Raw genomic sequence first — 15342 nt, 5'->3', positions numbered from 1 at the left:
AACTTTGAAATACCTATTTGTACTGTTTCTACCTCTAAAAGGCACTGACCTTTGGGATCTTTGTGTTAGAAAAGTCAAACCTTGCAAAATAGATCTTTTGCTTTAATAAAGTACAAGAAAACTGTTTTCAGCTTCACAACTCTACTCAGTCCCAATTTATGAGGTTTGAAAGATCTGCAAAGATATTTCCTAAATTTAGAAAAACCATTTGTATAAAATCTTGCAGATTGGTGGTACAGTTTTGCGGAATCTGCCAAATGGAGACTGGCTTATTGAGATAATAAAATACAACTTAAAAAACTTTTTGGACCAACGAGAGGGCCGTTTCTTCACTCATCAATGTGCTAAGATCTTACATCTTTTTGTCATTTATATGAAGTATATCATCAAAGTTCTCTCATCATTGTTCTATACGGCAGAAAAATGACGTCCTTCACACTTTTTGCCAACATCGGTGAGCTGTAAAATGCTTAGAGCAAAGATGAGTTAAAAAACGATAATCTTTGCAGGAAGATGCAAGATCTTAGTGCTAAAAAGCGGCCCTAAAATTGACATACAAAGATTTCAATTGTGGGTCGTTTTGATCAACAATGTTGATCAGCAATACCTTTGTTGGTCGCTAAAACAAGATTGTTGATCAACGATGAATCGCCAGAACGGCTTTTTGATCAGTAATGCTGATCAACAATGTTGCCAGAAAACAGTCATAGGTAGCACTGCTTTGCGACCGTATTCAAAATTAGAGCCCGAGATTCGGTACTAAACCATTAGCTTATCATCAATGTCAATAATCCCTGCAACTCAAAGACCAGATGGGACTTGGAGAAAAGAGCGGAAAGTTAAGGCAGGCTATGTACCTCAAGAAGAAGTAGCATTGTAAGCACAAGCTCAGTTTCTTTTTTGGGGCAAAATGGCTGGTTTCGGCTAGTGTAAGATTTCTTAAGCTTCCAAATCCTGGAATGTTCTAAATGAAGCTGTTTGCCATTTTAAAAGCAGTTGAATCAAGAGAATGAATTGTCAGCAATGAATTCAGAGTCTAAATTATACCTTAAACTAATATATTTCCTTTTGTCCAGCTGGACTCCTATGCTTAAAATACTGGTTGGCTGGTTGGCTAATTTAAAGATTTGTATGTATATACACTTATAAATTAGCCATGTGGTGGTATCCCCATTCATAGTAGGGCTTCACATTTACTCTAACCCCCTCCCCCTCTAATGTGCAAATATACATGTGTCACTTCTCTACAAATAGATTTAATGGCAAAGAATCAGCAATAAAGGTCTAAATTTGGGGTTGTTAAGAAAGAAATATGTTAATAAAATTATTCTTACTTCATAATAGAATAATTCATGCAGAATAATTATAGTTTAGCACATTTTGACTGCAACTCCACTATACTTTATTCCCCCCCCCCTATTATGCAAATATATTGCCAAATTTATATATTTTTCATGCATTCTGTCACCCATCACTTTTGTTTTCCCAGGTTTTGTTTCATCACAGTTGATTCAATTTATAGGTACACAGGTTAAAACAAGAGAGATGCATTGGCAGAATACATAGAAAATATATAATTTGTTTTATGTATTTGCACATTAGAGGGGGGGAGGTTGGAGCTAAAGTATAGTGAAGCTGCAGTCAAAGTGTGTTAACTGCAATTATTCTGTGACATCCGCCACATGGCTAATATGGGAGTAAAGTTCATTTGCAATGCAAATGGATGTTATATTTAGATGAGGATGCAATTCTAGGTATATATTTACACATAAGGGGGGGGGGGGTATATATTCTGTTAATATATAGGCTCTAAGAAATTCATGAATTTCTTAGAAAAACTGGAAAAACAAGGAAAAAAGTGAAGTTAAAGGCTCTCCCTTTCAAAATGTATTAGCTAGGACTATTCTGCACATTATAGAGTAAGAATTGTTTTCTGAATATGTTTCCTTATGTCCAGCTGGACTCCTAGGCTTAAAATACTAGTTGATCAGTTGGCTAATTGAAAGATTTGTATATATATATATATATATATATATATATATATATATATATATATATATATATATATATATATATATATATATATATATATATATATATATATATATATATATATATATATATATATGTGTCAAATTAGCCATCTGGTGGTATCCCATTATTCTGCATGTTATGAAGTAAGAATTGTTTTCTTAAAATGTTTCCTTCTCAGTAGCCTCTAATCTAGACCTTTACCAAATCAATGTAGACAAAACCAAGAAATTTAAAGATTATTTTGGAGCAAATTAAGATCCTTCTTAATCTGTGAATTGCTCCACAATTGATCATATGGTTGACCAAACATCAGATGCATCCCACTTGTACTTCCAAGGAACACCACTCTTCTCAACATCCAGTAACTTCATGGAAGCTTCATTATTGGGTGCTGAGACTTTTGTATATGAGAGAATGTTCCAGTGGTTGACTACATGGCAGAAGAAAACTATTTATAGTGTCAAGTTTTGACTGATTGCTTGAACAGCTTCTTTGAATAAGCCCTCTTGTCAGTGCCAATATTTTGGGAAGTGGACAAGTGAATTGAGTGGGTGTTCTTGTGAATTTAGCTTATAGGTCTTGAGCATGTCAGCTCTTCATTGTTGTTTTGCCAGTGTAAATGATTTCAACTCCTTCAAATGTTCATCATAAGACTTGTCTTTCATCTTTGCTTCTACCTTAGTAGCTCTCCTTTGTAATCCTTTATGAATCTGTAAATCATCCCTGTGCCCTGGTGATATTATGCACATTCCAAAGTCAAGTTCTGGACTGACAAGGGCCTTGTGTAACTTCTCAAAACATAGGGGGATCTACTAGAAATAATTCTTTTCAAGAGACCAAGAACAGAGTTTGGATAAGACACATTCTTCTTACAGTTGGAGTAGAATTTATGCTGGTTGTCAACAACAATAGCCCAAGCAAGCATCAACAACAATAGCCTAAGTAAGCATCTTAGGCTTTTTTTAAAGCTGTCTTAGAATTTTATAGCAGTGCATTATCACATCTACAAAAGTGATATTTGGAAAGAACATAAAATAAGAACACCCATTTATCTCAATCCTTGAAGAAAACTCTCTCACAACTGATCACAGAACCCACTAGGTGTAAAGCAAACAAAAAAGAAAATATCCCTGACCTCATTGTCACTTGTAGCCCAGAAACTGTAGATAGAATCACCATGCTTCCTCCACTAGGTAAAAGTGACTATGTAATACTTCTGGTCAATTTGACCCTCAACTGAAGCCATCCCCACTATCATCAGAGGAAAGAACTGAAAACCTGAATAATTCTAAGTTTAAAGAAATGGCCCAACAAATGGATTGGACTATCCTGCAAATGGGACAAACTTACAATGAAAAATTTGAGCTCTTTTGTGATGTAATAATCTACTGTGCAGAAGCTTTTGCAGAAAGGAAAAAACTTTCATGCACAAAACACTAGCTCACATGGACTCAAGGCTCAAAAGACTGATTAATATCAAGAAAAGGAAATTTAATAGACTAAAGGAACTCCAAAAACATGATATGGAAATAGAATCAACTAAAAAAGAATACAACCAAACAAGGAACAAAGTGAGAGAAGCATATAGACAAGTTGAAAAAGAACAAGAGAGGAAAATTGCTGGTGATACAAAATCAGCCCCTAAGAAATTCTGCCCTGGAAGATGGTCTCAGCATCCTGGCAGTACTATTTGATGTTGAAAAAGCTTTTGAAAGTGTATCATGTGCAAAGCTAATGAATGAACTCCAACAGTACAAGACAAATACTATCCTAGATAGAACCATTCCTCAGAAATCAAACCCAAAATTTAGAGTGTGTGACAACATCTTGAAACCAGCAAAAGTGACCAGCAGGGTGATACAAGGTAGTGTGATTGGTCCTCTTCTCTTCATACCCTTTATCAACAGAAATATCATCAGCACTACCAAAATTTATGCAGATGACACACAAATCTATAAGAACAGAACAGACAAATCTGCCCAAGATCCTCCCTCCAAAAACTTTGGAATTTACCTTAAAATTACTCCCACTACCCCCTTTGAAATAAAAATGATCACTGCAATAAGAGTTGCAATTTTTAAATTGCTAAAATCAATGTTCTCTCTTAACATTAACCGTGATGGATCTCTGCTAATAGCTGTAGAAGATCAGAAATCAGCAGATACAATAATTAACCTTAAATCCCTTCTGAATACCTCAATTATTGCATCTAATTGGAACCCAAAACAATCACCAACAAAAATAGTAGTTTATAATGTTCCCCCAGAGATATCTACTCAGGAGTTAAAAGAAGGCATTTCAGATAGGGCTGGAAACACAATCCCAGTTGAGGATGTTACCCAACTTGGAAAACCCAACTCTAATGGCCCAAAAACAAGTAGATCATTCTTATTCACACTGAAGGATAAAATTGATATCCCAGAAAAATTATTCCTATTTGGGCAAATCAAACCACACAAGGAATACAAACCTAAGCCTATTCAGTGTCAGAAGTGTTTCAAACTGGGACACACAACAAACAAATGCAATGAAATTCTCCAAGACTGTAGTAATTGTAAATCTTTCCATCCTAAAGAGCTGACAACTTGCAACAACACTCAGCCTACATGCATCAATTGCAAAGGCCCACATGAATCTACAAATAAATCATTATGCCCTGCATACAAGACAAGAGCTCTAACACTCCAAATATCAACAGAGAAGGCAATCCCATACCCCTTTGCAGCAATGGAAGCAAATGCTGCCCAACAATACCAAATAAAGCCTGTAATGAAACCAACCAAAACCCCCAAGTCAAATGCCCCCAATGCATCAAGCACCCCAGATACATCACCATCTTCTAAGCCCCCTAGCTCAAATCCCTATCAGAAGCAATCACCAAGCCAACAAGCCTCCTTGTCCGGTGAGATGAGGCCAGCCTGGCCCTCCCTCCCAAGAAGGAACAAACCAGAAACACTACCAGGAATCAATCTATTAACCAACAAACAGGATGCACTACCAAAAATGCAATCCCCAAATATATGCTTATTCATTCTAAACTGTAATGCAGTTCAGGCCATGAACATACATCAACTACAGAAAGCAAAAATTATTGCAGAATTGGCAAAATTTACATCCCAGATGATATGCTCATTCAAGCAAAAAAAGATCTTGCTTTACTCTTAACAAAGCTGAACATTGATACACATTCATATGAAGAATAAACCAAAAACACAACATTTATCAATACTCCAATGGAATGTAAGATCACTCACAGAAAATAAGCTAAATGAACTAACGTCATTTATGAATAATAATTCAATTAATATTGTTTGCCTCCAAGAAACTCATTTAACCCAAAATCAACAAATTAAGTCTCTGGGATATACTATCCTGAGAAAGGATAGATCTTCATAGAGAAAAGGAGGTGGTGTATCTTTATTAGTTAATAATAATATAAAATTTTGTGGCATCAATTTTCCAGATTTTGAAAATGATGTTGATGTAATTGGTATAAGTGTTTTGCTGAATAATTTAAAAACCTACATAATAAGCTTTTATAACCCTAATGGCCAAACTACAGATGCCAAGGATTTCTTTAATTATATAAATAATTCTAATATGTTAAAAAATATCATTATTTGTGGTGATTTCAATGCCCACAGCCTTTTGTGGGGGAATAAACCAGCAAATAAAGCTGGTAAATTTATTGAGCATATGACTTCAAATAATAATGAATTAGTTGTTGCTACCCCTCCAAACCTGAATACTTATTTCAACCCCAAAAGTGGCAATTTCTCCACAATTGACCTACAAATTGTGTCTTTAAATTTTTTGAACAAAATTTACATAAATAAAATTGATAGTCTATGTACAGACCACTTTGCTATAGTTTGCTCCCTAAATGAACCTGCTGAAACTTTATCTCATACATCCAAATATATCAACACTAAAGCAAATTGGTCTATTTTCCAAAATAAGCTAAATGATGAAATTACAAGTTTCACCCAAAGTTCATGCATTTCTAACACAACAGTTGACACACATGCTGAAGCATTGACATCTTTACTAATAAATACAGCTAATTATGCTATCCCCAGGACAACACCTAAGAAAAAATTCCCTAAACAAATTCCTAAAGTATGGTGGACAAATGAGTGCCTAAATAAATGGAGGATAAAAAAGGCAGCTAGGACAGAATTCATAAAAAAACCAGCACCTACTACATATTTAAAAAAATTACAAGCAGAATCTAATCTAAAAAGGACTATAATAGATGCTAAATATAAATACTGGAATAATTTTGCAAATAATCTCTCCAGAGAAACAAATGAGCCAATTATACATAAAGTCATAAGCCACATATGTGGGAAAAAGACCTCCCAACCCACTCCTGTATGAGCTTATACATAATAATACCCATTATGACAATGATAATGAAAAGGCTAACCTATTTGTAACTCTTTTTGTTAATAAGCTAACATCAAATAATCAAAGCAAACTGTCCACAATTCCTATGAACCCTAGTTACCAACCACGCCCAGGATCCGAGTACACAACTAATCCATTTTCAATCCAGGAATTGAATAATGCAATACATCATATTAAGTCCAAAACTAGCAGTAGCTATGACAATATACACCCTATATGGATAAAGAATCTCACACCTTCATACAAACAAGAACTGCTAAATTGTTATAATCACGCTTGGGTATCTTCTATGTTCCCCAATATATGGAAATGTTCGTCCCTCCTACCAATCCTAAAGAAAAATAAACCAAAAGATAACCCTGAGTCTTATAGGTCCATAATGATAACACCTGTGATGGGGAAAATAATGGAGAAAATGATTTATCACAGACTCCTCTGGTTTGTTGAGAAAAATAACATGATCCCACACGCTCAAACTGGATTCGGGAAATACCACTCCTCAACAGATGCTTTCATTTTGCCAACAAATGCAATAAATAAATCTTTCTCAAAAAATAATATCCTAGTGGCAGCTTTCCTAGATTTTGAAGGAGCTTATGACAATGTGAACCACCAAATCCTTTTAAATAAACTTTCAAACCTTGGAGTACCTCCTAAGCTAGTATCCTTTATTAAATCCTTCATAGAAGTGAGAAGTTTCATTGTTTGTGTTGGTTCAGCCTCTTCACCCCAAAAGACAATATCCAAAGGCCTACCTCAGGGAGCAGTCCTCAGTTGCCTCCTATTTGCCCTTTATCTCTGGGACATGAACCTACCCCACACGAATCTACAATATGCTGATATCTGGTGCTATGGTCATCTGGCAACACCTTTCAGATAGCACAGTCAAATCTGCAAAAGTCACTTTTCCAGTTTGAAAAATTATCTCAACATTCAGATTTACCCATTGCATCCACCAAGTCAAAAATAATCCAATTTCACCGGAAGCGAAACCATGTTAATGCAAAACTTACTCTAAATAAAACAACTATTCCAGAAGATAATAATATTAATTACCTAGGTCTCATGCTTGACCAAAAACTTAATTTCCACCTCCACATTTCAAACACAATAAAAAAATGTTATAGAAAAGCAAATATACTAAAAAGACTTCTTTCCACACCCTGGGGTTGTAAGGAGAAAACCTTACTCCAGTTTTATAAATCACATATAAGACCCCATATTGACTATGGGCTCATTGTCTATGGTGCATGTGCAAAGACCCAGATGCAAAAAATTGAAACAACACAAAATGATATAATACGTCTCATATTTGGTCTTAGGAAACCCACAAGCACCAAGTTTCTGCTTATGGAGAGTGGATTAACAACAATAAGGGAGAGACGTAGCTTTCTCTTGATAAAACATCTTACAAAAATTGAATCAAATAGCTCACACACATTACATAATTGGTTAAGAAATCCAGCCATGTATAGAGGTATTGCAGATGAGTATGCCAATATTCAAAAGAAGTTCCCAGTACCAGCAAAGTCTATTGCACCTACTTTGCCCCAATCCCCTCCATGGAATTGGTCATTTTCCATAATAAATACTGAGTTTTCAAATTGGAATAAAGATTTAACCCCCTTTGCTTTCGTCCAGAAAAAATTTGCAGAACTCAATACAATTACCTATAAAAATCACTTCCAAATATTTTTTGATGGGTCAAAAATGAATGAAAGGTTTGAAGTGGTGTTTTCCTTCCTCACCTGAAAATTGCAATGGGAGAGAGGTTATTTAATAATTTATCTATAATGTCTGCTGAGTTAAATGCCATAATCATGTCATTAGAACACTTTAAGCAAAACCAACCTTTGATTGAAAATTCAAATAATATTATCATCTATTCCGACTCTTTATCAAGCCTTGAGTTGCTGGCCTCAGCTCCTCAATATAAGTTGGACATTGACACTTATCATTGTCTCAGTATTATTGATAATCTTGCTTCAAGCGGCATAAAAACTTACTTTCAGTACATTCCTAGCCACTCTGGCATAAGTGGTAATCATCAGGTTGATGAAATAGCAAAAAATGCTATAAATATTGACCAGCCAAGTGGGAGACCAATCCCAATTAGAGACATTTACCGATGGAGGCCATCAGATATTAATTTTAATAAGACTAATCCTTTCCCAATAACTATATTTCTAAAATTTATCAGAGAATTCGTTCTGGAACAAATGGACTAAATTTCCTTGCATTTTCATATAAGATTTCTAATTCAAGTGCTTCAATTCCCCTGTCCCCTCTTTGCAGGCATTGTAATATGAATAATGAAACAATTGACCATTGCCTATTTGAATGTAATATGCTGACGTCTGCACAACATACCTTTCTTTGTAAACTGTTAAAATACTTCAAACACCACAAAATCCCACTATCAGCCAAGAGCCTAGCCAACTGTACCTGCACACAGAGCATAGAAATCGACATCTATCATCTTATATTTGAACTCCTAGAGTCGAAAGATCTGCTGAAAGATATCTGAATATATCTAATAAATATGAGGCTATCAAGCCAGTAGCTCTGTAGCCCACAGAGTGAAGCAAAAGGAAAAGGGCTAAATAGTTATACTGAAAAGCCCGCCTGCTGTTAAATAGAATAAGAAGAATCTCAAGATGTAGCAACACTACAAGAAGACATTGACACCTTAACTGAAAACCTCCAAAGCCTAGGTCTCAACTTCAATGCATCAAAAACCAAGGCCCTGTGGATAGGGAACTGTGCCTCAACTAACAATAAATGACAAATCAAGCTGTAGAATACCACAGAAATTTGTTGACTCTGATAGAGATCTTGTCATTATTATTGATCCACAGCTGAAATTTCTTGAGCACACCCAGAAAACTATATCCAAAGCATCACATGGGCTGATCAGACAAAATTTCAAGCACTTTGACAATGATACTTTTGTGAAACTATACAAGGGGATTGTCAGACGTACAATAGAGTACTATTTCCCGTCTCATTGGGCTGATCAGACAAAGTTTCAAGCACTTTGACAATGATACTTTTATGAAACTATACAACAGGATTGTCAGACCTACAATAGAGTATGGGAATGTGATTTTGGGGCCCCACTATAAAGCAGACTTAGTTGCCCTGGAAAAGGTCCAAAGATGTGCCACCAAACTTCTTCCTGGTTTGAAAAACTTAAGCTATGAAGAATAACTATTCAAACTGAACATACCCACCCTGAAATATAGACAAATGAGAGGGTGCCAGATACAGCTGTACAAAGTAAAGCACAACCTGGTGAAACTGCTTTTCCAGAAGTATTTTCATCCTCCAAAAGTAAATACCACAAGAGGACACCAAGAAAAAATATCTAAACCCATTGCAGTAAATATATCAAAGGCCAATTTTCGGAGTGTCCAAGCAGTGGCTGACTGGAACTCACTTCCAGAAATAGTTGTGAAGTCGGAAACCTTAAATAGTTTCAATTTTGGAGAGAATATTTCTACACACATGACTCATAGACTAGGGTAAAGGAGATCCTTATCCTCAGTTTAAATTGCAAAACCCAGATAGCAACTGATTCAGAGGAACATGACTTTGATGAACAAACTGATAACCACCTGGAGAGTGCTGATAGAGGGACATGTTCTTAATGGCACTGAGAATCCTGTAAGTTAATGGTACTACTTTTATTTTGCTTACATATTCTCTTCTTTTGGGCTCCTAATATAAACTGTTACTTATGTTTTATCTTAATTTTTTATTTAGGTCTACATTTTTAACATATTTTTGAAATTCCTTAATTAATTTGCTGGCTAATTCCTTAATAAACTAGCCAGTTTATTTGTCTTTTTATCCCAAATTTTATTTGATTAACAAAACTAATAGAGGTATGGGCCTAGATAAGCCCCTTCACATAAGGAAACATGCTAAGAAAACAATTCTTACTTCATAATGTGCAGAATAGTCATAGTTTACACATTTTGCATAGGAAAGACCTTTATCTTCACTTCTTTCACTGTTCTACACTTTTTCTACCATATCTGTAAATTTTTTGTGTGTACTCTCTAAGTCTTGAAAAACATGCTCAAACAAACGCTGAATGATAATATGCAAAATAATCATAGTTTACACATTTTGCATGGGAAAGACCTTTATCTTCACTTCTTTCATTGTTCTACACTTTTTCTACCATATCTGTAAATTTTTGGTGTGTACTCTCTAAGTCTTGAAAAACATGCTCAAACAAACGCTGAATCATAATATGCAAAATAATCATAGTTAACACATTTTGCATAAGTCTTAAAAAACATGCTCAAACAAAGGCCCAACTGCCATTTAACCTATCTAATTTCTCACTATTTTTCTATTAACATGTGATAATGGAAATAATTAGATGGCACTGATGGTGTTTAATTTGTATTTGAAAATTAAGAAAACGCTTATCGAATTCATGTTTACTTTTCAGAAATTTGTAAAAAAAAAAATTGTACAACAATGAAAAAAGTGAAGATAAAGGTTCTCCCCATGAAAAATGTGTTAACTATAATTATTCTGCATATTATGGAGTAAGAATTCTTTTCTTAACATGTTTCCTTGTGTGAAGAGGCTTATTTAGGTCTACACCCTGACAGAAAATATGTTAATTCCACAAGGCTTCCAAGGAACAAAGAAAAATGAGAATAAGCAAAGTAAATCAAGTTTATTCAATACTTTTTCCAAATATAATTGCCACTACTGTAAGAATTTTGACCTAGCCCCTCCCCTCCCCCCTGTGAAGGGTCAAAACATGGCTTCAGTTCATATACAGAAATTTGCTTGTCTTTTTTTAGCATTATGGACATACTGTAGATAAGAAATCAGCACAAAAAATAATGCAAACCTACAAAATTAGTAAATACTGTACATTACCCAGGGCTATATCTGACCCAGAGGTGTCACTAGCCAAAACGCATAGAGGGGCAATAGATTTTACCAACTGACTGGTCATTTTTACTGACTGATTTTGGTAATATTGTTATTGAAATTACTTCATTTTTGTTTTTAACTAACTGAAACAGATCTTCTTTCATTGCTTTGCATCATATATTTCTATCTGTCAATTTGTCCTAATAAAAGAATTGAGCCAGTAAAATAGCAATAAATTCCACCATTTTTTTCTTTGTTTCTGCATGCTCCAGGACTGCACTGACTATTCATGATATACAAAAAAAACTGAGAAAAAAACAAAATGAGGGTGATTTTCAAGTTGTGGATAATAAACATGTGTATGGTGCCAAAATTATTGTTGGTGTATCTTTCATAAAATGTATTTTGATAAGAAATTACAATTTTCTTTGTCAAGACAAGTAACAGCATTCTGGAAAAATGAAAACACTTTCTTATGCTGTAGAAGAGTCTCTCCGTCCAAGTGTATGTTCCTTTTTGTTAGTTTGAATAGCCCTCCCCTCTCATCTCCTAAGACAGAACCTTTCATCTGTTAATACTTTCTCTCTCCTAGTGTATGTAATTGGCCTGTAACTAAATTATTTGGCTTTTTTGTTGTTATGTTCAAAATCTTTGCATTTTAGATATGAGAGCAAGGGAAAACAATGGTCCCAAAAACCAGTTGGGCCAGTTGGATTACCTCCTCATCTACAAGCTCAAATAAAGGCTAGACAAGAGGAAAAAACAACAAATGCTGGTATGTATCCTCAGAAAAATTTTGGAAACTTATTCAATTATACCAATGTTTTCTAGGGGCAAAATGGTTTTTAAACTGGAAGCATCTTTACAGGTAGAATAGCTGGTAGCTATTCTGCTGATTAAAATTTACGGCTAAAATAAAACAATTAAACTTGTTGAAACTATAAACCAAATTAAAAAGAAGCCAAGTTAAATATTATGGATTTTAGCTTGACCTATGTCATAGGTGTCAATGTACCTTCCTCTAGAAACTTCTATAGTTTATGTCACTTGGCCCTTCTCCTTTTTCATTGTCCCTCCTTGTCTCCACTCTTTTAACTTCCTTAAATTTTTGTAAACATTAATATTTAAAATTCACCAAGTGATAAAATACTGAAAGGAATTACTACAGATGAAGCACAGTTAATACAAAACACAACATGAGATAAAGCTATGCACCATTGTATTAATGCACTAACAACTATACTTCAGCTTCCCAATTTATTCAATAAATCATTCAATACTTTTGCAAAACTACACTTTGCATCCACCAAATACACTCACTTTACAAGACCTAAGAAAAGGCTGTCACTATTTAACCAGGGGAATATACATATCATAAACCCTCATAAAGATTACACTCACTGATTCCATTCATTGTCTCCTGAATGATGATCTTATCCTCGCGTGTAATAGATCTGCCCAGAGAAGCATTTCAATGTCATTCTGACTCCTCAGTCCAAATGTTATGTTTTGTACCTTTGAGGTGTGAGATACTAATGTTGTGCATTTGAAGATGATATGTTATAGAATCTCCTCCTCTTGATTGTAGGTGATGTTTTGCCAGATTGTTTGGTGTGTTGAGGTGTGAGATACTAGTGTTGTGCATTTGAAGATGATATGTTATAGAATCTCCTCCTCTTGATTGTAGGTGATGTTTTGCCAGATTGTTTGGTGTGTTGAGGTGTGAGATACTAGTGTTGTGCATTTGAAGATGATATGTTATAGAATCTCCTCCTCTTGATTGTAGGTGATGTTTTGCCAGATTGTTTCAGACTGGCCTTCTCACTATCTTAGGCTAATTGTTTCTATAATTTAATGCTGCTAGTAGTTCTTTGTCAAGTTGTCAAGCTGCCAGAACATTTAGTGCATGCTGTAGCAATTCTATTGATGAAAAGTAGCAGCTTAACTTCTATTTCAGTTGCTCTTTGTCTGATGAATTTTGACTTGATCTAGGACAAAGGTATTCCAATGGCAAAAGGTGGCACCTTTTGGAATCTTATATGTTTCTGTAACTGCCAATGGTGTTTTTAACTCAATGCTTTTGAATCATACATTAGTAACTCAAATTCCTGAATTGAAAGAGATTTGCTGAAGACAACCACGATCTTATTGTTTTATCATGTCTCTTAGACTTATGCAGGATGCTCCGAGTTAAAGATAGGAACGGAGCCACAATTAGTGATAAGGAAAGAGTTAAAGAGAGATGGGCAGAACATTTTGAGAATTTGCTAAACCGATATAGAGTTGCAGGAAAAGATATAGAGGAAAATGAAAAAGTTTGCGAAACCTTGGATGTGAAGGACGATTTGTTTTGTGAGGAAGAATTAGTGACAGTACTAAAAAGATTAAAAAATAGCAAGGCTCCAGGTTCTGATTGCGTGGTAAATGAGTTTCTTAAATTTGGTGGCTCTAAGGTTAGAAATAAGTTACTGAACATTACGAATATGATTTTTGAAAAAGGGGATGTGCCCAGTGATTTTAGGAAAACCTTAATTAAACCATTGTATAAGATAGGTGATAAGAGTGTGTGCGGTAATTATCAAGGCATTAGTCTGGTCTCTGTAGGTAGCAAACTACTTAGTAAAATGATACTTTTTAGACTGAGAGATGCTGTAGACAAAGTTTTAGGAGTAGAACAGTGTAGTTTTAGAAAAGGTAGAAGATGCTTCGACCAAATTTTCACTGTTAGGTTAATAATTGAGAAGTGCCTGAGTTATCAAATATCTTTGGTCCTCAGTTTTATAGATTATGAGCATGCGTTCGATTCTTGTTAGAAGTGCTTTAACAAAGGTCTTATCCTTGTTTGGTATACCAGACAAATATATTAAAGTGATGAGTGCTATGCATGAGAATAACACTGCTGCGGTTAAAGGTAGGAAATAAGGTTAGCAGCGGGTTTCGTATTAAATGAGGAGTTAAGCAGGGTTGTGTTCTATCCCCCTTTAAATGGATCATTTTTATGGATTTTGTCTTAAGAAGCACAGGAAAGGCAATGGGAGACCACGGAATCAAATGGGGAGGGAAAACTCTCCTGGATTTAGATTATGCTGATGATTTAAGCATGCTAGACGAAAGTGTGAGCAAAATGAATGAACTTTTAGAGGTTTTCCGAGTTCAAGGTGCTAGAATAGGCTTGAAAATAAATGTTAAGAACACTAAGATAATAAGGCTAGGAACAAATAAAGATGAAAAGGTGACATTAGGTAACAAAAGATTGATCAAGTGGACAGCTTCACTTACCTTGGTGGTATTATTAGTAAAGACGGTTGGCGTAGTGGATATGTTAGAAGTAGAATAGCCAAGACTCAGGTTGTTTTTTCACAGTTAAAAAAAAATTGGAAGAATAGGAAGATAAGTCTGCAAACCAAGATTAGAATATTGGAAGCTACAGTGATGACAGTGGTCAAATATGACTCTGAGGCATGAGCGCCCCGAAAACTGGATGAAAATTTGCTAGATTTTTTCCAGAGAAATTGCCTACAGATTGTTCTGGGTACGCGGCTGACTGACTATATTTCAAACAGTAGGCTGTACAAAAAGTGTGGTTCAATCCCGGTTTTTTGGGCAATAATGAGAGAAAGGTTGAGATGGCTAGGGCACGTTCTGCGGATGAAGGATGACAGAATGCCTTATTCCGTCTAGGGCTGAACCGGCCAACCGTCTAGGGTTGAATGGAAAGCAGGTCGTCTGCGGTTGGGGTGGGAAGATGTCATAAAGAAAGATTTAAAAGAAATGGGAACTTCCTGGGATGGTGCAAAGAGGGATGCTTTGAACAGATTGGAATGGAGGAGGAGCATGCGTAGCTGTGTTGGCCTCAGGTGGCTTGTTGCTGCGGTGGGTTGTTAGCATTAGTAGTAGTAATAAAACTACTCCTACTTCCACCATAAAGATACAAAAGTGGTCAACATGCTCCTTAAATTGTTTTGTTATCAATTCATGGTGCTGATGATCCTG

The 15342-nt window shown here is 35.3% G+C and overlaps 1 protein-coding gene across 1 annotated transcript in view; it reads left to right on the top strand.

Annotated features, from left to right (window-relative positions):
• Positions 1-718: 718 nt before the first annotated feature.
• Positions 719-15342, top strand: part of Pym (partner of Y14 and mago) — a 38077-nt gene continuing 23453 nt past the window's right edge. Inside the window, exons 1-2 of the mRNA XM_089093587.1 lie at positions 719-876; positions 12012-12124. Of these exons, the coding sequence (XP_088949713.1) occupies positions 782-876; positions 12012-12124 (208 nt within the window). The 5' untranslated portion in view covers positions 719-781. The remainder of the gene's footprint in view (positions 877-12011; positions 12125-15342) is intronic.

Source organism: Artemia sp. Qi Xiang Cuo, chromosome 8 (assembly GCF_049724085.1).
Source record: "Artemia sp. Qi Xiang Cuo chromosome 8, ASM4972408v1, whole genome shotgun sequence".
In the NCBI taxonomy this organism is placed as follows: domain Eukaryota; kingdom Metazoa; phylum Arthropoda; class Branchiopoda; order Anostraca; family Artemiidae; genus Artemia; species Artemia sp. Qi Xiang Cuo.
Note: the sequence above shows the minus strand (reverse complement) of the source record. Positions and strands in the feature narration are given on the sequence as shown.